The sequence below is a fragment of the Stomoxys calcitrans genome, chromosome 5 (assembly GCF_963082655.1).
Source record: "Stomoxys calcitrans chromosome 5, idStoCalc2.1, whole genome shotgun sequence".
Lineage (NCBI taxonomy): Eukaryota > Metazoa > Arthropoda > Insecta > Diptera > Muscidae > Stomoxys > Stomoxys calcitrans.
The window spans coordinates 35,448,890-35,476,430 of NC_081556.1; the positions used below are offsets into that span (position 1 = coordinate 35,448,890).

At 38.9% G+C, this 27,541-nt stretch overlaps 2 protein-coding genes across 2 annotated transcripts; one reads left to right on the top strand and one right to left on the bottom strand.

The window, feature by feature from the left end:
• The first annotated feature begins 6,792 nt into the window (after positions 1 to 6,792).
• Positions 6,793 to 10,531, top strand: LOC106089276 (larval cuticle protein 2-like). The gene is made up of 2 exons (XM_059369728.1): positions 6,793 to 6,915; positions 10,055 to 10,531. Exons 1-2 carry the CDS (start codon positions 6,793 to 6,795, stop codon positions 10,529 to 10,531), a joined length of 600 nt encoding a protein of 199 aa, XP_059225711.1.
• A 4,685-nt stretch (positions 10,532 to 15,216) lies between these two features.
• On the bottom strand, positions 15,217 to 15,692 carry LOC106089275 (larval cuticle protein 2-like). The gene is made up of 2 exons (XM_013255094.2): positions 15,681 to 15,692; positions 15,217 to 15,600 (listed from the first exon to the last, which is right to left on the bottom strand). Exons 1-2 carry the CDS (start codon positions 15,690 to 15,692, stop codon positions 15,217 to 15,219), a joined length of 396 nt encoding a protein of 131 aa, XP_013110548.2.
• Between the last annotated feature and the right edge of the window lie 11,849 nt (positions 15,693 to 27,541).

Genomic DNA, 27,541 nt, shown 5'->3' on the forward strand with positions numbered 1-27,541 from the left:
GGACATATACCTAAGCCTGGGGTTGATGTGCACTCTAAATACGAAAGAGTAACATAAAACAAGTAAAAGCGTGCTAAGTTCGGCCGGGCCGAATCTTATATACCCTCCACCATGGATCGCATTTGTCGAGTTCTTTTCCCGGCATCTCTTCTTAGGCAAAAAAGGATATAAGAAAAGAGTTGCTCTGCTATTAAAACGATATCAAGATATGGTCCGGTTCGGACCACAATTAAATTAAATGTTGGAGACCTGTGTAAAATTTCAGCCAATTCGTATAAGAATTGGGCCCATTGGTGCTCACGAAGTAAAATAGAGAGAACGATTTATATGGGATCTGTATCGGGCTATAGACCGATTCAGACCCTAATAAACACGTTTGTTGATGGTCATGAGAGGATCCGTCGTACAAAATTTCAGGCAAATCGGATAATAATTGCGACCTCTAGGGGTCAAGAAGTCAAGATCCCAGATCGGTTTATATGGCAGCTATATCAGGTTATGAACCGATTTGAACCTTATTTGACACAGTTGTTGAAAGTAAAAATAAAATACGTCATGCAAAATTTCAGCCAAATCGGATAGGAATTGTGCCCTCTAAAAGCTCAAGAAGTCAAATCCCCAGATCTGTTTATATGACAGCTATATCAGGTTATAGACCGATTTCAACCATACTTGGCACAGTTGTTGGATATCATAACAAAACACGTCGTGCGAAATTCCATTCCATTCGGATAAGAATTGCGCCCTCTAGAGGCTCAAGAAGTCAAGACCCAAGATCGGTTTATATGGCAGGTTATGGGCCGATTTAAACCATACTTGGCACAGTTATTGGATATCATAACAAAACACGTCGTGCGAAATTCCATTCCATTCGGATAAGAATTGGGCCCTCTAGAGGCTCAAGAAGTCAAGACCCAAGATCGGTTTATATGGCAGCTATATCAGGTTATGGACCGATTTGAACCATACTTGGCACAGTTGTTGGATATAATAACGAAACACGTCGTGCAAAATTTCATTCCAATCCGATAAGAATTGCGCACTCTAGAGGCTCAAGAAGTCAAGACCCAAGATCGGTTTATATGGCAGCTATATCAAAACATGGACCGATATGGCCCATTTACAATACCAACCGACCTATACTAATAAGAAGTATTTGTGCAAAATTTCAAGCGGCTAGCTTTACTCCTTCGGAAGTTAGCGTGCTTTCGACAGACAGACGGACGGACGGACGGACGGACAGACGGACGGACATGGCTAGATCGACATAAAATGTTACGACGATCAAGAATATATATATATAGAATATATATTACTTACGACGATCAATAATATATAGAATATATTTACTTTATGGGGTCTCAGACGAATATTTCGAGTAGTTACAAACAGAATGACGAAATTAGTATACCCCCCATTTTATGGTGGAGGGTATAAAAAAGAAAAAATAAGGAATTCCATGCAACTTACAAAATCTTTCATTGTTCTCCATACCACCCCCTTAAGTCGGTTCATGTATAGCATTGTGTTCTCACTTAAGTGCCGGTGTCTATTAGCCGCCAAAGCCGGGCAATGACGTAAGGAATGCTTCGACGCACAGTGAATCAAAAACAAGTAAAAGCGTGCTAATTTCGGCCGGACCGAATCTTGGGAACACACCACCATGGATTCCGCAAAAAATTAATACAAAATAAATTTAGTTGAAGGGCATAACTTTATTCTACATACCAAACTTCTGTCAAACCATAAAAATTAGGAACAGAACAAAGATGATCGAGAGACCGCTTTATATTGGAGCTATATCGGGTAATTGAGCAATTCGGACCGTATTTGGCACAATTGGTGGAAGTCGTAACAGAACACCGCATGCAAAATTTCAACCAAATCGGACGAAATATCGGCTTGTAATGGCGCAAAAAGTCAAACCATGAGATCGGTTTATATGGGAGCTATATTAGGTTATAGACTGATTTGGATCGTATTTGGAAGAGTTGTTGAAAGTTATAAGAGAACACTACATGCAAAATCTCAGCCAAATCGGCTGAGAACACCAGGGACTCAACAAGTCAAATCGGGAGATCGGTTTATATGGGAGCTATATCAGGTTAAAGACCGATTTGAATCGTACTTTATACAGTTGGTGGAGATCATAACAGAATACCGCATGCTAAATTTCAGCCAAATTGGACAAAAATTGCGGCTTCCAGGGGCTCAAGAAGTCAAATCGGGAGATCGATTTATATGGGAGCTATATCCTGATCTGAAACGATATAGCCCATTTGCAAACCACAACGACCTACGTCAATATTAAGTATCTGTGCAAAATTTCAAGCGGCTAACCTTAATTGAAACAGTGAGTGTATTTAAGCCTCCCCACATCTGACCTAAATATGGTTCAGATCGGACTATATTTGGATATAGCTGCCATATAGACCGATCTCCCGATAAAGGGTCTAAAGGCCATAAAAACTTTAGTTTTTATCTGATTTCGCTGAAATTTGGACTAGAGCGTAGTTTTAAGCCTCCCAATATCCGGCCAAAATATGGTGCGGATCGGACTATATTTAGATATAGCTGTAATATAGACCGATCTGCCGACAAAGGGTCTGAAGCCCATAAAAGCTTTATTTTTTAACCGATTTGGCTGAAATTTGAAACAGTGAGTTTTTCTGAGCCTCACAATATCCGACCTTTATATGGTTCAGATCGGTTTATAATTGGATATATCTGCTAAAACGACCAATATTTTCTTCTACAAAATTGAATAGTGACAAATATATTAGACCACTCAACGTCCGTGCCGAATCACCGGATTGTGACGAAATGGGTTTTACATATATACCCGAGGTGGTGAGTATCCAAAGACCGGCCCGTCCAAACTTAATGTCTTTTTACTTGTTTTTGTCTGATTTCACTGACATTAAGATATACTAGGGGTCCTAATATTCCTAACGAATACCAATATTTTCTTCTACAAAATTGAATAGTGACAAATATATTAGACCACTCAACGTCCGTGCCGAATCACCGGATTGTGACGAAATGGGTTTTACATATATACCCGAGGTGGTGAGTATCCAAAGACCGGCCCGTCCAAACTTAATGTCTTTTTACTTGTTTTTGTCTGATTTCACTGACATTAAGATATACTAGGGGTCCTAATATTCCTAACGAATATGGTCAATATCAGACCATATTTCATGTAGCTGTCGTATAGACCGATATGCCAGTTTAGGGTCTTAAGACCGTAACAGCCGCATTTATTATGCGATTTCGTTGACACTAGAACTAGTGAGGTGGTTTAATCCTCCCAATATCCGACTCAAATATAGTTCAGATCGGTTTATATTCAGATATAGCTGCCATATAAAGCTCTGCCGTTATTCGACCAGCATATGGTCCATATCAGACTATATTTAGATATAGCTGTCATATAGACCTAGGTGTCGCACTGCGGCACGCCATTCGGACTCAGCTATAAAAAGGAGGCCCCCTATCATTGAGATTAAACTTGAATCGGACTGCACTCATTGATATGTGACAAGTTTGCCCCTGTTCCTTAGAGGAATGTTCATGGGCAAAATTTGCAATTTGTCATATGGACCTATCTTCCAAATTAGAGTCTTAATGCCATAAAAAGTGGATTTGTTGCCCGATTTCGCTGAAACTGTGATTTGTATAACCAGCCCCCATTTGCTTATTACTATAGATATGGTAGTGGAGTTGTTATAAAAGAGGATGGCTATTTTATCCATGATGGTGAGTGGCCAATGTTCGGAACGACCGAACTTAGCATGTTTTTACTTGTTCCAAAGAGACAGGCTTAGACCATTTTAGTTCATTGAGATACCACAGTAGCGGTAGAGAAGCCTCTGATCGGAACTGAACCCACGACCCCGTACTGGTAAATCGAGCAGAAGGATATAAAAATGTTTTAAAATTTACGTTATTTCTCCCAAAGGGGAGCAAGTCCAGCTTATGATCATAAGAATGAATATCACCAGAAATTGAATAAGTCAGTTGATTACTGATAACAGCTTCAATAGTTCACAAACATCACCAATGTGATGCACTTTAGTCAGTTATGTTTTTCTTTTGGAGTTTCACAACTGAATGCGAACTAACCACTTCTTGGTGCATATTTTTGTTGTTGGCACCTACACACACGAGCTCTTGTGTAGTCTTTCTATTTATTATGGTTGACTATTACAGCTGGTCAGTGAATTATATTTTACATAGTTTCTCCCCAAAAGGAGTGTGCCGAGCTAATGACCATGACCATGAATATCAACAGAAATTAAAGTATTGAAATGATTACTCAAAGATGGATTTGAACATTAAATGTGATTTGTAACAACACTTTTACCAGAAAAATTTTGCTTTTTTCCGTTTCCTAGTAAAGTCTCTTTTGACTAGAAGCTTTATTTGTGAGTGCTAGCATCATTAGAAATTTAATCCTTTCTCTGCATGAGAATTGTGCAAAAATTCAGCAAAATCCAAATCTATGGATATCTGCCAATATGACATAGTCTCTAACAAGCATCGCAGTTATTTCAAAGCCACTGAAGAGTTGCTAATGACCGAAATGCTCAAAAAATACTTTTGAAACTTGTTATACCCTCTACCATACGAAAGTGGTATACCTGTTTGATCATTCCGTTGGTTACTCTTCGAAAGTATATATATCCAACAAAGTATATACATCCTTGACAAGGGGAAATCGACGGATATGTGTACAACAACAAATTTGTCCATGAATATTCCATTGCAAATGCAAATTTGCCGATGAATATTCCACTAAGGAACTGGGGCAAAATTCTCACTTATCACTAAGTGGTGTCCGATTCAAATTTTCAGTTCAATGATATAGCCGAATCTGAACGGCGTGCCGCAGTGCGACACCTCTATGGGGAGAAGTTTTAACATGGCATAGTACCTCACAAATGTCGCCAGCATTAGGAGGGGATAACCATCGATGAAAATTTTTTCTGATGTTCCCGCCAGGATTTGAACCCAGACGTTCAACGCCATAGGCAGACATGCTAACCTCTGCGCTACGTTGGTTCCGAATAACCTGATTTAGCTTCCATATAAACCGATTGTCCGAACTTATATGGGAACTATGTCAGGTTATGTTGAATGAATTTCAGCTCAATTAGATAAGAAATGTGCCCTCTAGAGGCTCAGTAGTAATGAGCATCTAGAGGGCACATTTCTTATCTGATTGAGCTGAAATTCATTCAACATAACCTGACATAGTTCCCATATAAACGTATATCTTGACATGATACCTTGAGCCAAGGACCCAATCCTAATCGAAATATATTGGGTTGCCCAAAAAGTAATTGCGGATTTTTCATATAGTCGGCGTTAAATATTTTTTTTCACAGCTTGTGACTCTGTAATCAGCTGTTACTTTTAGCTTGCTTTAGAAAAAAAGTGTAAAAATGTATATTTGATTAAAGTTCATTCTAAGTTTTATTAAAAATGCATTTACTTTCTTTTAAAAAATCCGCAATTACTTTTTGGGCAACCCAATATAAAACAAGTAAGAGCGTGCTAAGTTCGGCCGAGCCAAATCTTATATACCCTCCACCATGAATCGCATTTGTCGAGTTCTTTGCGCAGTAGGCAAACAAAGAACAATGAATAAGGACTGTTATGCTATTGGAGCTATACCAAGTTATAGTCTGATTCGGACCAGAAATTAATTGAATGCAGAACATGTAATATATCAGACCATTCAGATAAGAATTGCGCCTTGTAGGAGCTCAGACAGCAAAATCGCGAGATCGGTTTATATTGGAGCTGTATTAAGCTATAGATCGCTTCAGACCATATAGCACACGTATATTGAAGGCCATGAGAGAGGCCGTTGTACACAATTTGTGCTAAATCGGATGAGAATTGCTCTTTCTAGAGGCAGTTCGGTTTATATGGCAGCTATATCAGGTTATGTACCGATTTGCGCCATATTTATCGCAGTTTTTGGAAGTCATATCAAAACACCTCACGCAAAATTTCAGATCGGATGATAATTGCGCCCTCTAGCGGCTCAAGAAGTCAATATCCAGGATCGGTTTATATGGCACCGATATCTGGTTATGGACCGATTTGGACCATACATCGCCCAAATGTTGGAAGTGATATCAAAACACTACGTCGAAAATTTCGGTCAAATCGGACGAGAATTGCGCCATTTAAAAGCTCAAGAAGTCAAGACCCAAGATCGGTTTATATGGCAGCTATATCAGGCTATGAACCGATTTTGACCAAACTCAGCATAGTTGTTGGAAGTCATAATAAAACATCTCATGCAAATTTACACCCAAATCGGACGAGAATTGCGCCCTCTAGAGGCTCAAGAAGTTAAGACCCAAGATCGGTTTATATGGCAGCTATATCAAAAAATTTACCGATTTGGCCCATTTATAATCCCAACCGACCTACACCTATGAGAAATATTTGTGCAAAATTTTAATCAGCTAGCTTTACTCCTTCACGACGATCAAGAATATATATACTTTATGGTGTCTTAGACGCATATTTCGAGGTGTTGCAAACAGAATGACGAAATTAGTATACCCCCATCCTATGGTGGAGGGTATAAAAATCTTTGGGATTTATTGCTTTCCATCTCATTATCATTTCTTAGTTTCTGCCTTAGTGAAACCTTGCATACAACATCACACATGCGATCCAAGGTGTAGGGTATACAAGATTCGACCAGGCCAAACTAAGAACATTTATACTTGTTTTCGTATAATAAGTATCTGACATATATGGAGTACTATGAGATTTTACTCTTCAGCATCCAGTTTGCAATCGTGGTATGAAATATATGATATTTCTTTCAAGAAACAGTGGGGAAAGATGGACTGTCTCCAAATGTCTAATGGTGGTAGTGGTGGTATGGTATGTGAATGACGCAAATGAAACTCAAGTCGAGGAACATCAATGGCAAATTTATGGTGGCAAATTGTGAAATTCTATTTTAATTGGCAATATATTTCAAAAAATTTCATTATTTATCGATTTTTTTGGTTTCATTTATGGAAACAAGCAGAAATATGGTTCAATAAATTACTTAAAATTTTACTTTTGATATTGTGGTATGATTTCCAGTAATCGGGCAAATTATGGTTCATGGACCGAAAATAAATAGATCTTCCGATATGAATTCTTAAATACATATTGTAGAAGTATAGAATCTTATATATAAAAATGTATTTATGTTTGTATGTTTGTTTTTTTGTTTCGTATAGACTCAAAAACGGCTGAACCGATTACTTTGAAATTTTCACAGATTGTGTAGGTTGGTCTGGAAGGAAACATAGGCTATATAATTTTTCGATATAGGTAGATGGGCGGACCCCCTTATCACAAAAGTACTACCCAAAAATAAAAGTGGTCCGACAGGGAGAATATGGGACTCAAATGAAAGGTATTGACCAGTAGAGCACGAATTTTAGGTCCAATTAACGAAGGGGCCGGCCCAACCCCAAAATCCCCTAAAATAGGTTTATTGGATGATCATGACAATATGGGAGTCAAATGAAAGGTATTCGGGAGGAGATTGCGAATATGGTCAGGAAGGAGAAATAGGCTTTATAATTTGTTGATTTCGGAAGGGGGCGGACCCTCCCCCTTACCCAAAAACACCACCTAAAATCAAAAGAGGTCCGATCGGGACAATATGGGTATCAAATGGAAGGTATTCGAAAACAGAATACTAATATGGTTTTAAAATTTGGGTCGAAGTACCCATCGGGCCGCCCCAACCCCAAAATTCCCCTATACAGACATATAGGACGTCCATGTCAATATGGGCCTCTAATGAAAGGTATTCGGGAGCAGATTACGAATCTGGCATACAAGATCAAATCGAAGTATAGGGGGTCACTCTAACAAGAAGTTAAGACCCAAGATCGGTTTATATGGCAGCTATATCAAAAAATGGACCGATTTGGCCCATTTTTAATCCCAACCGACCTACACCTATGAGAAATATTTGTGCAAAATTTCAAGCGGCTAGCTTTACTTCTTCACGACGATCAAGAATATATATACTTTTTTGGGTTTTAGACGCATATTTCGAGGTGTTACAAACAGAATGACGAAATTAGTATACCCCCATCCTATGGTGGAGGGTATAAAAATCTTTGGGATTTATTGCTTTCATCTCATTATCATTTCTTAGGGAAACCGTCGAAACAAATTCACACATGCGATCCAAGGTGTAGGGTATACAAGATTCGACCAGGCCAAACTGAGGACATTTATCCTCATCGGGCCGCCCCAACCCCAAAATTCCCCTATACAGACATATTGGACGTCCATGTCAATATGGGCCTCTAATGAAAGGTATTCGGCAGCAGATTACGAATCTGGCATACAAGATCAAATCGAAGTATAGGGGGTCACTCTAACAAATTTAAACTTAATGATAGCCGAGTCCGAATGGCGTGCCGTAGTGCGACACCTCTTTAGGGAGAATTTTTTAAATTACCATGTATGGCAAATGTCGCCTTCATTAAGAGGGAATAACCACCGCTTTAAAATTTGTCCGATGTTCTCGCCAGGATTTGAACGCAGGCGTTCAGCGTAATAGGCACGAATTTGACATACACATTCAGAGCGAAGTGTCCCCACCCTAAAAAGACACTAGAGAGTTAAAGAAGACGCAGCGGAGCGGGCCCTGTTCAGCTAGTGAAATAATATAATAATAATTTTTTCTATGGACTATTGTTCCGGATCGACGCGGTCCGAGTTAAGAGCGTGGACGATGAATACGCATGCAACCTTGTGGAACAGCGAAACGGTCGATAGGATGGTAAAAATCCTATGGGGGGGTTCCAGATCGTGAAAAGACGAGGCTAACTGCAAGGAAGTAAGAAGGAGGTCAGTATAGCTACTGGTATCATAATGGGACACACAGGACTACGAGCTCACTTATGTTAAATCGGTACGACAAGTGACAGCATGTGTAGGGCATGCGGGGAAGATGATGAGACGTTTAAGCATTTCCTTTGTCATTGCCGGGCTTTCGTGTCTAACAGATACCGGCACATAGGTGAAGACACAATACCATACATGAACCAACTTAGGGGCGTGGAATGGAAAACAATTAAGGATTATGTAAGAAGCACGGAATTCCTAATATAGATTTTCTTTTTCGAGGTTAGGTTTTGTTTTTTAGAGCGTACAACAAGCCGATTACTGGCTTAGGTGTATGTCTATATATATGCACCCTCCTTTCAACCTAACCTAACCTAACCATTGTTCCGATTTCTGTCATCCACTTCCTGAAAAGCGAGGGGTATCCACTTTTCATTCAGGAAATCCATTTCTATGTAGTAGATTCAGAGACAAAGTTTCCTTAACCGGTTTTACAGATATTATGAGCCGCCTTTGCTTCTTCAGCCTCTTTTTGGCTAAAACTAAAGGCCTAAAAGCCTGAAATAGATTGAAGTAGATTGCTTTTGAACTATGACATCTTGATAATCATTAAAAAAACACACTAAACATTTAATCTAAAGATTAACATTTTGGGAACGGTGATGCTAAAAAGCCTACTTTAAAATCTATGACCCATTATAAATGGACAACATGAATGAAAAAATTTGTCATAAAAAATATTAGCATGCGAAAAAACCCGAATATATTAAACTAAAGTTTTGGCAAATTTAGTTTTAGCAAATCATTTTTTTTTGGATATCCCAAAAAAGCGACTTCCAAACTGTTTTATATGCATGAAAAAAATAAACAACTTTCAAGCGTTGCAATTAATCAAAGGTTTGTTAGAGCTTTTTTGTCAAAGGCTTGTTTAGAAATCCTATGCTAAACTGTTATACTGCTTAAGGTATTCTTGGCTAAGGAAGCCGAATTTGTAGCAAGAAATAAAATCACATAAAATAGGAGCACATCTTGAGAATCCGCATCAGTTTGAAAGTATCGAAGATAAAGCAAACAAAACAAAATGTACAAATTTGTAAGTATTAAGAAATAAAAAAGGTTTAAGAAGCCTTAAACTGATTTTTCCTTTTCTTCGTAGATTGTTCTTTGTGCCTTAATTGTGGCTGCTTCTGCGGTTTCCAAACCCAATGCCTACAAGTCCTCTAACAGTCGGCCTGCGGCTTCTCATAGTTCCGCTTCCAGTGATGATGCCCATGCCCAAGTAAACTCTTTCTCCTCGGATGTTCGTGAAGATGGCTTCCAATATGCTTTCGATACCAGCAATGGCATACAGGCTGCTGCCTCTGGTGCCGCTCAAGGTGACATCAAAGGTGACTTCAGTTGGATTTCTCCCGAGGGTGAACATATTTCTATTCAATATGTGGCCGATGAGAATGGCTATCAACCCCAGGGAGATTTGTTGCCCACTCCACCACCAATTCCAGAAGCCATTTTGAAATCTTTGGAATATCTTCGCAGCCATCCCAGTTCGGAGGATTCTAATCAAGGCCAATACTCGAGCCCTGTTAGATCTATTGCCTCGAAACCAGCCAAGAAATTTGGCAAACGTTTTTAAGTGATCAAAGTGACGATGTTGAAAAAAATATTGATTAAAAATTTAATTGCTTTTAAAAAGTTAAAATTTCTTTTCCCTAATTTCAGTTTGTACATAAAAATTTTGTAGTTTGATTTTGCTTACGGGACCAAAGCTTTGCAAAGGCTTGAAAAGACATACTAATGAGTAGTAGTGTATTTCACGAACGAACTAGTTCAATATAACGGGCCATTGACCAACGATCAAAAAGAGACAGGAAGAGACACTCTATAGCGGTGAAGGAAATGAACTTCTGAAGGAAATGAACTACTGAAGGGAATGAACTAGTGAAGTAAATGAACTAGTGAAGGAACCGAACTAGTGAGGGATATTAACTAGTGTAGCAAATGTACTAGAGAAGGTATTGTACAATGAAGGATATGAGCTAGTGATAGAAATAAACTAGTGATGGAAATAAACTAATGAAGGAAATAACTAGTGAAGTAAATTAACTAATGAAGGAAATAAACTAGTAGAGGAAATGAAGTAGTAAATGATATGAAATGCACGAAATGAACTAGCAAAAGATATAAAATACACTAAATGAACTAGAGAAGAGAACTAAGAAAATGAATTAGTGAGGAAATGAATTAATGAAGTAAATGGACTTGTGATGGAAATGAACTGGTGAAGAAGATGAACTAGAAAAGGAAATTAACTAGAAAATGAATTAGTGAAGGAATTCAACTAGCGAAGAAGATGAACTAGTAAAAGAAATGAACTAGTGAAGGAAATAAACTAAAGAACGTTATGAACCATTGAAGGAAAGGACCTTGAGGGGGAAACGAACTCGTGAAGAAAATGAACTAGTAAAGCAAATGAACTAGAAAATGATATGAAATATTTCACGAAATTAAATAGAGAAGGTAATGCATAGTGAATAAAATGAATTAGTGAGGAAATTAACTAGTGAAGGAAATGAACCAGAGATGGTAATAAACAGTTGAAGGAAATTAACAAATGATGGAAATGAACTAGTGATGGAAATGAATTGTTAAAGAAAATGAACTAGTGCCGAAAAAGAACTGGTGATGGAAATGAAATAGTGAAGGAAATGAACTAGTGAACTATATGAACTAGTGAAATAAATAAACTTGTGAGGGAGATGAACAAGAAAGGGAAATTAATTAGTGAAGGAATTTAACTAGCGAAGAAAATGAACTAGTGAAGGAAATAAACTAAAGAAGGTAATGAACCAATGAAGGAAAGGAGCTAGTGAAGGAAACGAACTAGTGAAGAAAAAGAACTAGTAAAGGAAATTAATTAATAAATAATATGAAATATTTCACGAAATTAATTAGAGAAGGTAATGCATAGTGACGAAAATGAATTTGTGAGGAAAAGGTAATGAACTAGGAATTGAATTAGTGAAGGAATTCAACTAGTGATGGAGATGAACTTGTAAAAGAAATGAACTAGTGAAGGAAATAAACTAAAGAAGGTAATGAACCATTGAAGCAATTGAACTAGTGATGGAAATGAACCATTGAAGGAAATTAACTAATGATGGAAATGAATAAGTAAAGAAAATGAACAAGTGACGAAAAAGAACTGGTGATGGAAACGAACTAGTGAAGGAAATGAGGTGAATTAACTAGTGAAGTAAAAGAACTTGTGATGGAAATGAACTGGTGAGGAAGATGAACTAGAAAAGGAAATGAATTAGTGAAGGAATTTAACTAGCGAAGAATATGAACTAATAAAAGAAATGAACTAATGAAGGAAATAAACTAAAGAAGGTATTGAACCATGTAAGGAAAGGAGCTAGTGAAGAAAACCAACTAGTAAAGAACATGAACTAGTGAAGGAACTAAACAAGTCAAAGCACTGACTAGCGAAGTAGGTTAGGAAAGGTTAGGGTGCTGATATTAATCTGCCCCATGACACTATAGACATACACTTCAGCTAGTAATCGGCTTGTTGTGTGCTTTAAAAAACTAAAAAGTAACCTAGAAAACGAAAATTTTTATGTTAAGAATTCTGTGCTACTTACAAAATCCTTAGTTGTTTTCCATACCCCTCCCTTAAGTTGGTTTATGTCTAGTATCGTGTCACCACTTGAGTCTGTTAGCAGCGAAAACCGGGCAATGACATAGGAAATGCTCCAACGTCTCATCATCTTCCCCGCATGGCCTACACTTGGTATCACTTGCTGCAAGGATTTTGCATAAGTGACCTCGCAGTCTTATATGTCTTGCTATGACACCAAAAGCTATACTGACCTCCTTCTTACTCCTTTTCAGTAATAGCCTCGTCTTCTTACGAACTGGATCACCCTATAGGATTTTCGACATCCTACAGACTGTTTCGCCCATGCCCTTAAATAGGACTGCGTCGACCCGAAAGCCTTCGGGTTAACCAAGTTTATCGACGGCAGTTCTCTGGCCTTCACCGCCATATCGTCTGCCTTTTCATTCGCCTTTACTCCGTTATGGCTAGGCCCCCAAACGTTGTGGAATGTGCCATCCTCAGAGAAGGCGTTAGTGTCCTTCTTACACTGCTAGACAGTTCATGGCGACTACCTAAGTTAATTAACTAGTAAAGTAAATGATCTAGGGAACTAAATCACTAAATCTAAATCACACTAAGCATCACACGAGTTGCAGCTATAAGCTTTGATTTGTGTGTTGTTTATCGTCATTCCGAGCAACTCAGTCGAGAGCTACCGGGCGAGTCCACAGGTTACAGATAGTGGATTGCTTGGTATATGGAATTGTTGCAACTGCAGTTGCGGCCTACCAGCGATATCGAGTGGAGCGACTCAGTGAGACGACGGGCGGCGACGGTTCTTTCTTAAATACTGAGTGCCTGAAATACTCAATATGACAAGGCGAGTTATTAGCGCCTTTAAATATGCAATGGAGGCCACCGTAGCGCAGAGGTTAGCATGTCCGCCTATGACGCTAGACGTAGAACATGACACAGATTAAAGTTCAAAGTTCCAGCTTGTGTGATGCTCATAGTTATCCTGTACCGGGTAATCATTTTACATCACGCCGAGCTTTCTCAGTCCAAGCGAATCCAGAGGGTGCAATTTCATATATAGACCTGAATAGGTTGCATATCCATCATCACTTCAAACCCTGCCTGTGGTGTGAATCTTATCGCTCCTATAATACCATTGGAGGCCAATATTTACACACTCTCGAACTCGCTGGTTTGCCTTCAACCATACCAGTGCCCTGTATGTATATCAATATCTCTGAGTGAGAACGGATTTTCAGGATGGGTAATACTCTCCGTGTTTTCCTCGGTATTCCTCTTCCAGTAAAGTTCTAATCGAGAACTAGTACCTTGATATTTCGCTTCCTTTTACAACTGCACCGAGTTCTTCTTTTCCTCACAAAAGCAGCATCAGACTTCCAAACGTCTCTTTCGAGAAATCAAATCCTGAAGATCTTACCTTGAAAGAATCCCGGTGCCAGGCAGTCTGCCCGCCGCATCATTAACACCCATAATAGAACTGTGGTCCCATCCATCATTTTTCATCATGACGAGCTTTCTCAGTCCAAACGAATCCTGACGGTGCAATTTAATTTATAGACCTGAATAGGTTGCATATCCATCATCGCTACAAAACCCGCCTGTGGTATGAATCTCATAACTTCTATGATACCAATGAAGGCCAGTATTTACACCTTCTCGAACTCGCTGGTATGCCTTCGACCATATCAGTATCTCCATATCTCTGAGTGAGAATGGCTTTTCAGGATGCGTAAAACTCTCCGTTTCTTTTCTCCGTTTTCCCATTCCAGTAAAGTTCTAATCGAGAACTAGTGCCTGATATTACGCTTCCTTTTACAACTGCAGAGTGATTTCGTTCAAAGACGGTGTCTATAGTCCGGGATTTAATATCTCTCAGTTAAACCGGGTATTGCCAGGTTTCCATTAAAGGCTAAGAATGTTGAGTGATTACACCTTCGGCTTACTGGGATTTTGCATCAAAACACATATTCTATTTTATTCACCCCGGTAGCCGAGTTGGAATCGTGCTCGGATTGCCGGTGCGGAGGTTGTTGGTTCAATTCCCACCAGAGGCCTTGGTCTGTCGCTAATGCACCTTTTTGCAGGAACATTCAGACGTTTCTGCTCCCATCTACTGACCATGATCCTTAAACTGTTCCTTTAATTTGGGCTCCAAATCCCTCTAAGCAGTGTAAGCTTTTCGAACAGAATAGTAACAGCGGTAAACTTCTCACATTTCAATGGGTGCTGTTCAATTTAAGTTTCAAGCCCAATGATTAGGGATCTGCTTTTTATAACCGATATGCGACCTGCGACATTTCTTTGGGCAGAAGTTAACATGGCATAGTAGCTCACAAATGTAGCCAGGGGATAACCACCGTTGACAATTTCTTTCTGATGTTCTCGCCAGAATTCAAACCCTGGCATTCAGCGTCATAAGCGTACATGGTAACCTCTGCGATATGGTGGCCTCCTAATATCGGGAGTAATGAATAGTTTTTCCATTTTTAGTTAACATTTTCAATATCACTTCTTTTCTTAAAAATTAATAGGAGAAACCTGTATGTCGTTTAAAATTTTTTTATGTATTTCTGGTTAGCCATATAAAACTTTTATATACAATATAAATAGTAGATAACAATTAAATAAAAAAGTTTCAGTTTACTCTCACTTAGAAAGTAGTGTCCATAGGCTATGCCACTTTATTCCTTGGAGGGATGAGTGCGAATGTATTCCAAAGCCTTCAAGATGGCCTCAGGAATGGGATGGGGAGTAGGCAAAACATCACTGCTGGGTTGATAGCCATTTTCATCGGCCACATATTGGACGGCAACATTCTCACCCTCGGGAGAGATCCAACTGAAGTCACCTTGAATATCACCATTGGCATTGCCGGAGGCAGCGGCATGAATGGCATTTGTGGTATCAAAGGTATAATCGAAGCCATCGGCACGAACATCAGAGGCAAAATGGGTTACTTCAGCATGGGCATCATCTGTTGAGGCAGAGCTGTGATGGCCACCACCACCACGACCACCGAATTTGGAGATAGCTGAGGCAGCAACGATTAAGGTGCACAAGACAACCTAAACGCCAAAAGGATTTGAAAATTCAATTTTTTCCCCAAGATTTTAAATCGCGGAAGTAAACCCTCCAAGAAACTTACGAATTTGAACATTTTGTTGGGGTTTTTTTTTGTGTTAGTTTTCCTTAAGCTTTTGCTAGTTAGACGCTTGATGACTGTTTGGTGATCTTTTTGCATGCTTGACTTTTTATATGATTTTTGCTATTAATTATCATCTCAACTTCAATGTGACCAAAACATGATTTTAGTTTCATTTCGTTATGCAGCTCAGCTAATATTACAAAAATTATAAAATATGATTAGTTTTTTGAATTGTATTCGCAAAAAAAAAAAAAAAAAATCTTGATTACCGCACTACTTCAAATCATTCAGAATTTTTCATGATTTAACATTTATCGCTCATCTAAATGGCCCCTGATTTATGTGCCAATTAATTTAACACATATTAATATATATTCAAATAAAAAGAATATGGTGGTAGTTTTCAGTTCTGTTCTAATATTCAAGAATAGTGGAATTATCATAATCCTACTTAACAAACTAGACCGAATTAAATATTGAACTCATGCATGAAGGTATTGATGAGAAACAAAATGCAGTAAAACAAAAAAAAAAAAACATAATAATAAAAAAGCTAAAACTTGAAAAAGACTTCACTGCACCCTGTGCCTTAATGGGATGTTCATGGCAGCACACTTGGTGCATTCAAAGAATTAATTCAAACTAAATTAAATTTCAGTTTGAATTAAAACAAGTAAGAGCGTGCTAAGTTCGGCCGGGCCGAATCTTATATACCCTCCACCATTGATCGCATTTGTCGAGTTCTATGCGCTGCATCTCTTTTTAGACAAACATAGAATATTGATTAAGAACTGTTATGCTATTGGAGCTATATCAAGTTGTAGTCCGATTCGGACCATAAATGAATGCTGAACATTGTAGAAGTCATCAAGACGCAAAGTCGAGAGATATGTTTATATGGGAGCTGTATCAAGCTATTGATCGATCCCGACCATATTAGATGTTGAAAGTCATGAGAGAAGCCGTTGTACAAAATTTCTGCCAAATCGGATGATAATCCCGCCCTCTAGAACCTCAAGAAGTCAAAATCCCAGATCGGTTTATATGGCAGCAATATCAGGTTCTACACCGATTTACGGCATACTTAGCTCAGTTATTGGAAGTCATAACAAAACACCTCATGATAAATTTCAGCCAAATCTGTTGAGAATTGCGCGCTCTATTGGCTCACGATTCAAGATCCAAGATCGGTTTACATGACAGCTATACCAGACAATGAACCAAATTGAATCATGCTAAACACAGTTATTGGAAATGCTACCAAAACACTACGTGCAAAATTTCAGTAAAATCGGACGAGAATTGCGCCCTCTAGAGGCTCAAGAAGTCAAGACCCAAGATCGATTTATATGGCAGCTATATCAAAAAATGAACCATTGTAAACCATACTTAGCTTAGTTGTTGGAAGTGCTACCAAAACACTACGTGCAAAATTTCAGTAAAATCGGATAAGAAGTGCGCTCTCTAGAGGCTCAAGAAGTCAAGACCCGAGATCGGTTTATATGGCAGCTATATCAAAACATGGACCGATTTGGCCCATTTACAATACCAACCGACCTACACAAATAGAAAATATTTGTGCAAAATTTCAAGCGGTTAGCTTTACTCCTTCGAAAGTTAGCGTGCTTTCGACAGACGGACGGACGGACAGATGGACGGACATGGCTAGATCGACTTAAAATGACATGACGATCAAGAATATATGGGGTCTAAGACGCATATTTCGAGGTGCTACAAACAGAATGACGAAATTAGTATACCCCCATCCTATGGTGGAGGGTATAATAAAGCTTTTATGGGCTTCAGATCCTTTATCGGCAGATCGCTCTGTATGGAAGCCATATCTAAATATTGTCTGATACAAACCATATTTGGGACGAATGTCGGGAGACCTAAAACTTCCCACCGTTTCAAATTTCAACAAAATCGGGTAATAAATAGAGCTTTTATGAGCTTCAGACCCTTTATCGGCAGATCGGTCAATATGGCAGCTATATCTGAATATAATCCGATCTGAACCATATTTAGGTCCTATGTTGGGAGGCGTAAAACTTCCCACTGATTCAAATTTCAGAGAAATCGGTTACAAAATAAAGATTTTATGGGCTTCAGACCCTTTATCTGGATATCGGTCTATATGGCAGCTATATCTATATATAGTCCAATCTGTACCCTATTTTTTCGGATATAGAAAGGCTTAAAACTGCGCACTATTTCAAATTTCAGCGAAATCGGATCTCCCTTATCGGGAGATCAGTCTATACGGTAGCTATATCTAAATATAATCCGATTTGAACCATATTTGGGTCAGATGTCGGGAGACTTAAAATAACCCATTATTTAAAATTTCAGCGAAATCGGGTAATATATACAGCTTTTATGGCCTTCAGAACCTTTGTTGGGAGATCGGTCTATATGTTAGCTATATCTGGTCCGATGTGTACCATATTCGGATCAGTTGTCGGGAAGCCTTAACCTACTCACTGTTTCAAATTTCAGCGAAATCGGATAATGGTCATAAAAATAAAGTTTTTATGAGCATTAGACCCTTTTTCGGAAAATCGGTCGCAGCTATATCCAAATATGGATGTGACCATTCGCAAGTTGTAGGGCTTTTAAAAACGATCTGTATTAAACGGTAGGTATTGGAACGCATCTTCCTTCTCCTGTTTCTGTGGAATCACAATGGACGAAACCGTCTGACTCTGATAGCAGACTGCAATCCTATAGTGGTAGCTATCGAAGTAATGTAATATGGGTTTTTCAAAAAGAGGTGTTAGTTTGAATCACCCGGTATGGTCCTATAAGCGTGGTTGTGTGGTGGCACTTTGGCTGATGTTCCTTTTCATTTACGGCATACCTTTCTCCTCATTATGAAATAAACATTCAATCATTTCAAAAAATTAAAATTTTCTTTAACTACCGACTAACACCTCTTATTGGAAAACCCTATATATGCAAAATTTCCATTTCCCTTTCGATATCATTTCTCTGACAAATCAACTTGCCAAAAACCACTCAGTCACATTGTCTGGCTGCTCATTTGATATTTCTTCCGTTGTCTGTCTTTCAGTCCGTCAGTCAGGCCGTCCAACCTAACAGTCTAACATTTAGACATCCATTTAACATTAGCATTGACATTTGTTGCTAATTGGTTATATACAACACCAAACAAAGCATCACAGTTAGCGGTCGACTTTAAAGGCTAAATTGACAGTAAAAACGAAACGAAATGTGGACACACCCATTCATATAACAGTTTAACTTTAATGGGTGACGTCACAAGGTGGCTATTAATAAATATTCAAAATCAAATTCAAATTATTAAATTATAGTATTTTCATTGGAAGTTGTAAATTTTGAATGAACACTGATTTTGTATAAATTTACATGCTAATAAATGGGTATTAAAATTCCAAAAGAGCTTTAGTAGTCATTTAAGGGGGGGTTGATAAACATAGTTGGATGGGAAATATTGTGAAGGGGTTGATTGGAAGGGTAAACGTGTGGGTACATTCGAAGGGGTAGACTGAAAAGGCCGAAACAGAATGAGAAATGTTGAGCATTGCGTTGAAAAATGCAACACTGCCAGCTTACAGCTCTCAATGAATAGTAGGCACCGAGATTGGGGAATGTAAGAGCAAATTCCTAGCGAAATATTATATCCGATCTCACCCTGACGCTTCCTTTTTCAGCACTATATCCAAGTAGCCCGTCTTACATACTTAGTTCTTTGAGATCTAGCCCATCAATTCTTGACATTATACTTACTAATGTGCCACATTATTTAAATCATCCAACTGTAATCTTGGCTACGACCATCTGCCTGGTCGTACTTGTTTCTGTTCTCACTTCTATGGATCTAGGACTCAAAATTTCCAATATTATTTTAGCCGCACTAACTGGAGGAGATGCAAATCACGTCTTAATGACTCCTTTTTAGGGCAGGACATGAAAATAAGGTGTCCTGACAAAATAGACACGCAATTGAATAATATTCAGTTCTGTCATAATGCCGCCCTCCTAACTGTGGCGGTCTGTCTCCTCAGATCTTATGTGGACCACCTCCATCAGGAGACAAAGATCCTACCAAAGCGAAGACATAACTACATGCTGTCTAAGCAATGCCTTTCGGGCTGTTATCGCAGAGACCATCCAAATCATAATCTTGTGGATAGATATCCACCGCCCAAAATCTTTAAGGTAGCCCAACGTGATCTAGAGCGTGTGGTTCAGCGCTACAAGAGAGAACCTCTAGATCAAGCGGATCTCGACAACATTCATGCAGACACGGTAGCAGATGTGGTAAATAGCTACCGGGTGAATGTAGTCCTTGGAGAAAGACCATATCCCATTGCACCTAAAGAAATTGACCTCCCCCAACAAAACAGAGTAGATCTGGCTCAATTACGTTCCGGTAGATGCAGCCGCCTCAATTCCTACAGAGAAAGGATTGATGCAGTCGTGCAAGATGTATGTTGCGATTGTGAACAGGGATCACACGACACACGTCACCTGTTGAACTTCCCAGCCAGACACACTAGACTCAGACCCAGATCCAAACAGACTAGACTCGAACCCAATCCTAGTCGCAGAGTTCTTGGATCTGGACACTCAACAGAATCAAGCAGACGAAAGATAGAACACAATGATCTTCATGACATTTGAAGTCGATCAAGCCATGTCCGTCCGTCCGTCAGTTCGTCCATCCGTCCGTCAGTCGATAGCACGCTAACTATCGAAAGAGAAAAGCTAGCTGCTTGAAATTTTGCACAAATACTTTTTATTAGTGTAGGCCGGTTGGGATTGTAAATGAGTCAAATCGGTTCATGTTTTGATATAGTTGCCGTATAAACCGATCTTGGGTCTTGACTTCTTGAGCATCTAGAGGGGGCAATTCTTATCCGATCTAGCTGAAATTTTGCATGATTTCCAATAACTATGCCAAGTATGGTTGAAATCGGTCCATAACCTTATATAGCTGTCATGTAAACCGATCTGGAGTCTTGAATTCTTGAGCCTCTAGAGGGCGCAATTCTCATCCGATTTGGCTGCAATTTTGCATGAAGTGTTTTGTTAAGACTTCTCACAACTCTGCTAAGTACGGTTGAAATCAGTCCATAACCTGATATAGCTGCCAAATATACCGATCTCTGATCTTGACTTCTTGAGCCAGTAGAGGCCGCATTTCTCATCCGATTTGGATGAGACCTTGCATGAAGTTGTTTGTTATGACTTTCGACAACTGTGCCGAGTATGGTCGAAATCGGTTCATAACCTGGTATAGCTGCCATATAAACCGATCTTGGATCTTGACTTTTCCCATAGAGACTTCTCCCTACAAGGCGCAATTCTTGTCTGAATGGACTGAAATATTACCCAATGACTTCTACTATGGTCTGCAACATTCGATTTACTTATGGTCCGAATCGGACTATAACTTTATATATCCCCAATATCATAACAACTCTTTTCCATGATTCTTTGTTTGAAAAAAAAAAGATACCGCGCAAAGAACTCGACAAACGCGATCCATGGTGGAGGGTATAAAAGATTCCGCCTGGCCAAACTCAGCACGCTCTTACCAGGCATGTACACATTAGTTGAGCAATAAGAAAATATGTGAGCCAGCGCAGTCATATTTCGAAATGTGTACCGATGGTTGCATCATGTAGCTTCCACAAATTGAATCGTCCACAAATTGAAACCATCTCTTCCAAGAAGTTTCCTAAAAAAAACCATTTCTTCCAAGAAAATTTCTTAAACATTTCCAAAAACAAAAGCCTAAAGTAATCAATATGACCATCAAGATGAACATAAAAGAGACCAAACAGATATCCAGCCATGTTAAGACTTCCCTACCAAGCGGAGTAGCTATGCGGCACTCCATTCGGATTGAGCTTAAATTGCACTCAGTGATATAAGAGAAGTGTTCCCTGTTCCTTAATGGAATGTTCATGGGAAATTTGGTACATATTTAGTTAGTAAACTTCTTCTCTGAGTGTACTACTCCATTTTTTAAATCTTTAGAATTCTTCATCATATTTGCAACTTTCAATTTTGTTTTAATGACTACCACCAAAAAGACAATAATGTCACATCTTTCTTATTTAAAGCCTATAATAAGGAAAGGCCAGAACTTCCGTTGAATGAAATCATACCAATTACCAATATAAGTTTTCCTCCACTCCTTAGTTGAGGTTGAACTCAAATGGCCAGATAAATTTATTTAAGCCATAAACGAAGTCAAATGTGAAGCAAGTGCGGTAGCCAAACGGGGCCACTAGAGAATTATTATGGCAAATGAGCCCATAACAAAAAAAAAAAAAAAATAGAGGGAGAGAGAGGTCAGTGAATTATCTGTTATGGTATGATAAATGGAATGGCAGAACAGAAAACTGGTCAATGAATTCATCACTTTGGCTAATTAGAAGCAACGAATGAATGCGACGGTGACCACTTCCAAATCGTTCACTTTGCTTGTTAATGGCATCTCTGCACAATCGTCAAATTAGGTGACTGATGACTTTTATTGTTGAACGTCTCGATTAGGTATCATCTTTATGGGTCATGCTTAAGCAATTAAATTTTATTTCCTATTGGCACAGCAAAACCAACCAAAAATGTTATCTAATTAATTATTTTATGTAAATTTATTTTAAAACAAATTGTGCAGTCACTGGATACATTCAGTGCTATAAAAAAAAATTGCTTATAATTGTAGATTATATTTATTTTTGTTTTACATAAAAAACACTTCTCATTTTTTTTTGTTTGTTTTTTTATATCGCCCACGTTGTGTAGAACCAGTCTTTGCTGCATGTGGTGAAGAACAAATTTAAATTTCTTTGGCTTTGATTTTGATTTTGCGCAGTCATATTTTTAGGTGATAAAAAACTAATTCAAACTATTTCATAAAATAACTTATGAGTATTTTATGAAAATTATGCTTAGCTGATTGGATGATTATGTTAAACAAGAAGCAATGCGCTATGAGCTGCCCCTTCCTTTAAGGTGGAAAGGGGAAAAGAAGATAATTTTCTAGATTATTTTTAGCTGGGCTGTATAGAGTTTGAAGTTTTAGGGATACAAGCTAAGGCTGCTTTAAGTAATACAAGGGGAGCTATTTATAAATTTAGTTATTCTATGACGAATTCCAAGAAAAAAATTGCCCAAGAAACCGAGGGTTCTTCCTACAGGAGTAGGAAGATGCCTTCTGATTCTTACCGTCTAAATGCGAATGTTGTGAATGTTCACATCCGCAAAGTTAGGCAAGTTTTCAAATTAGAACCTAAAGTGCGGGACACACACGCCCTGCAGATGTTCTATAGTTTCTTCTTCTTCGACGTCCTCATAGCTTCTGCAGAAGTCGTTAGTGTCTCAGCATGTTTTCCGATCAGGCACAGGCCTTATCTGAACCTGAAAACTCAGTTAACATTTCGCTGGAGGCATACCAGCAGATTCCCCGGAATGTGTAAAGTAGTTTCTGGTCTCGCAAGCTCGTCTGCTCTACAATTCCCAGCGATATATTTGTGGAACGGCACACAAAACAGGTGCATTTTGAATAGTTCAACCACTTCACCGAGAGTTAAGCGACAGTCGGCGAGGTCTTTGAATTGAGATATATGTTCCTCAAATATTTAATGGCTGCCTGGCTGTCTCAAAAGACATTTATGCCAATCGTTCTCCAGAGTACACCCCAAAACTCACCTTGTCGTCTACTTTAAAATCGTCCGAATAGAAATATATATAATTTTTATTACCAGGAATAGAGTAGGAGGGCTGATATATAAATTTCAGGCCTAATCATGGAAATGCTAGTTTTTATAATCAAAAATATCTTTTTTTTTTTTGTTTTTCAAAGTATTCTGCAGCATGATTTAAAAACTTTTGCATGCACTTAAACCCTTTTTCGAAGCACATTTTCCAATCTGATTGAGACACCTGCAAAACATGGTTATTGAGCGCACCAACAGCACTTTTTAAATCGAGATGTCGGTCTATATGGCAGCTATATCCTAATCTGGACCGAATTGAAGAAGGAAGTCGAAGGGCCAATTGTGTTGGGCCCTGTCCCAAATTGCCGCGACATCGGACAATAAATGTACTTTTTCTGGCCCCAACACCGAGAATCAAAAATATTTTTTTTTTCTTTTTCAAAGTATTCTGCAGCATGATTTAAACCCTTTTTCGAAGCATTTTACAATCTGATTGAGACACCTGCAAAACATAGTTATTGAGCGCACCAACAGCACTTTTTGCATTCTCAGTGCGGCTTTGATGCACAAACAAGTCATCATTTGCATGATGCATTGAACTTTATAAGCGCCGTCCACCAGATCACAACACCATATAGCATTAGAGGTCTGACAACTGCAGTATATACTTAGTGCATGGTACGCGATTGAAATCTCCATCTTTCGCCAATGGCCCAATTGAAGGTGTATAGGGCAAAAGTTGATATCTTGCCCTTTACAAAATGTTTGATTTGAAGTTCAATTCCCTGTCTGGCAAATCACCCAGGTATTTTGCGCTTTCAGCAAATGAAACATACTTTTCTTCGTGAAGACAGGTGCTACTGTAGGTAACATGAATCTGCTGCTAAAAGAACCACTTCCGTCTTATATGGACTTACACCTAGAGCACTTTCGGTAGCCCATTTCGCTGTAGCGTGTAAAGCTTCCTGAAGTATATATCTAAGATGGTTGGGAAACTTTCCTCTAACCGCAATTGCCACGTCATCGGCATACGCGACCACTGTTACACCTTTTTCTTCCAGAGACAATAATATATTGTTAATGGCTATATTCCAAAGTAGAGGAGAAAGTACACCACCTTGAGCAGTTCCTCTGTCTTTGCAGATTTACAGATCCCACGCCTTCCATAATGCATCGTTTAGTAAGTAAGTTATTAATAAACTTTCTTACTGTAAAGTTGATACCTAGAAACTCCAACACTTTCATGATTGACGTCGGTTTAACATTATTGAAAGCACCTTCAAAATCAAGAAATATATATTCCTTGACAGCGAGCGAACCTTCTAAGTAGCCGACTAGGTCGTGAAGGGCTGTTTCAATGGATTTGCCTTTACTATATTCATGATGCTGCTTCCGCGACAGGCGATCTCCAGGGATCTTTGCTCTGAGATATGGTTCTATCAACCTTTCAAGAGTCTTCAGCATGGAGAATGACCGCCTTATGAGACGAAAATCTTTCGCCTTGGTGTGGTAGGGTTTTCCTGCTTACGGAATGAAAATGGCCTTCGTGTCCCTCAAACCCACAGGTATATATGACATGCTGATACAAGCAAAGTATATCTCCCTAAGCCAAGGAACCAGTCTATCATATACAGCTTGTAATTCAACCTCTGATACATCATCAAAGCATGGCGACTTAAAAGAAATCGAAACTTTTGATAGCCCAAAGGATTTTCGGCTCAGCCACAATTTCCCTAATAACCTCCGACGAATGCATACCAGTGACACCACGTTGTCCGTTGGAGAATTTCTTGGGAAATGTGTATCAACGAGTAGTTCTAGTGTTTCCTCACTAGACATTGTCCATGCATTCTCTGACTTCTAAATATACTCCACCGTAATAGGTCTCGAAGACAGTACCTTTCTTAGCCTAGAAGCCGCAAATGTATTTTCCACGGTGCTACAGAATTCCACCCAGAATTTGTTCTGAGCCTTTCTCAGCTCGACCATATATTTTCTTAGCTCAGCCTTATAGATATCCCAATCGGGTGGTGTGGCTCTTGTGGCTTTCGCTCAGTTGAAGAATTTTCTGCAGTACTTCCTTAGACCAACCATCTCTGTGGTCCACCATGGCGGTCGCTGTTTACCTCTTGGCTTGGTACTCGGACATGCTGACACAAGCGAGTCATTCAGGGCCTTCCTGATCCGCTTGACCATTATTTCTGTATCCTGCACAGTTGGCACATCCTTTTCTAGTTTAGAAGGGATAGACGATCAGAATTTGTGGCGAAAAATTATCCCAATCCATATTTCTTCTGGTTAGGCGAGGGACCACTTCTGCAGTATTTTCTCCAAGGCTGAAACTAATATAAAGATGATCAGAAAAGCTGTGGTCATCCAACACATCCCAGTAACATATTCTTCCACTTATAACTTCCGATGCAAAGGTAATATCTAGTACCTTCCGCCTGTTCCTGGTAATGAAGGTCGGCTTATCCCCTTTATTACAAATCGCCTCAGCCCTTTCGTTAATATCTGATCTTCTCCATATCTGGTGATGTGCATTAGCATCACTTCCTACAATGAGGCTCTTCTTCCTTCTTCTTCTTCTTCTTCTTCTATAGAAGCGGCTTCAACCATCAACTTAAGGTTTAAAGGCGACATCTCTGAATCGTATGCCAATCGTATGCCTTTAGTGCCGCTGAAGCGGTATTACAATGGTGGAGATTTATCTGCAGAAACCGGACCATAGTCAGGATTCAGAACTTCCACCACTGTTGCGTTAACCTCGTCTTCTCATTTCGCCAGGAGTTCATCCTCACAAAATTCATTAGATCTTGTAATGATGAGCTTCCATACGCATCCAGGAGCAGGTGAGAAATCTGTGGAACCGCTCTTCCCCAGGACACTGGACTCTGGGGTGGACGATTCCTCCTTAAATACTTCACTAGCTGCTGCATGTCAGACAATGTAAGACGAGAACATGTAATGTGACGGCACTTTAACCAGCGATAAACCCCCCCAAACAATATTCAAAAACATCTATTCGGTATTTAATTGAGATATAAAAATGTCAACCATAACCCAAAATTCTAAAAAAAAAGCTCAGAACATTTCTTTACAAATATCGAAAGCAATAAATTGTCACTAGATTCTTATCTTCATATATTTGGTCCAGCATGACACGATAGACAATAGTATTTGTTTTTGCCTAGCCGGCATTAATTAGTTTAATTATGACTGACTAACTGGTCAGTGATAAGCAATGGCCAAAAATTTAACTCTTAGCCGGTTCGCTTGACTTTGGCATTTAATTATTTTCTGTGGCCAATTTATGGTTGAGTTTTCGATTTCAGTCTTCACACTTGAAGTGTGAGATTATATTTATGCTTTGATTTAAGTGCGGCATCTACTATGATTCGACTGAGATAAAAAAAAACAAACCACAAAAAAGGCAATAACTATTAAAAAAATTAATTCAATGATTTTTAATTGAGTCTCCACTTCTTGAGGTCGGGTTCATTTGCAAACCAAAGTGACAAATAAAGATGGATATTTAACTTTATTGCCTCCAAAGCAAAACAAATTACTTTTGGTAAACTCATGATAAGAGAGTTGCGTCATTTGAAAAATCTTTAAAAGAGTTGCGTGGGAGTAGGAGACAACGCAAAGGGTGATAAGGTACCAAACTTTGTTGAAAAATCTGCATTATATTAAATTTAATATGGAAATATTGACAAAATATTGTCCTGTGATTTTTAAAAAGGCCAATATTGTAGACCCTGATTTGTGGGTTTATTGTCACTAATATTTGTTAAAATGTTAGGTTAGGTTGAAAAGAAGGTGCAGTTATTAATCCGCCCATGCCACTACGGACATACATCTAAGCCAGTAATCGGCTTGTTGTGAGCTCTAAAAGCTATAAAGTAACCTTCACCTAAGTGCCGGTATCTGTTAGACCCTAAAGCCGGGCAATGGCAAAGGAAATGCTCCAACGTCTCATCATCTTCCCCGCATGCCCTACACATGATATCACTTGCCGCACCGATTTTACATAAGTGAGGTCGCAGTCCTATGTGTCCCGTTATGATACCAATAGCTATACTGACCTCCTTCTTGCTTTCTTTCAGCAATAGCCTCGTCTCCTAACGATCTGGATACCCC

What these genes read in the sequence shown, in the direction of transcription:
- LOC106089276 (XM_059369728.1), top strand. Translation starts at nt 6,793, where the DNA reads ATGAGATTTTACTCTTCAGCATCCAGTTTGCAATCGTGGTATGAAATA. An exon ending in ATGGTGGTAGTGGTGGTATG is followed by an intron (nt 6,916 to 10,054) that starts GTATGTGAATGA and finishes TTTTCTTCGTAG; the next exon opens with ATTGTTCTTTGTGCCTTAAT.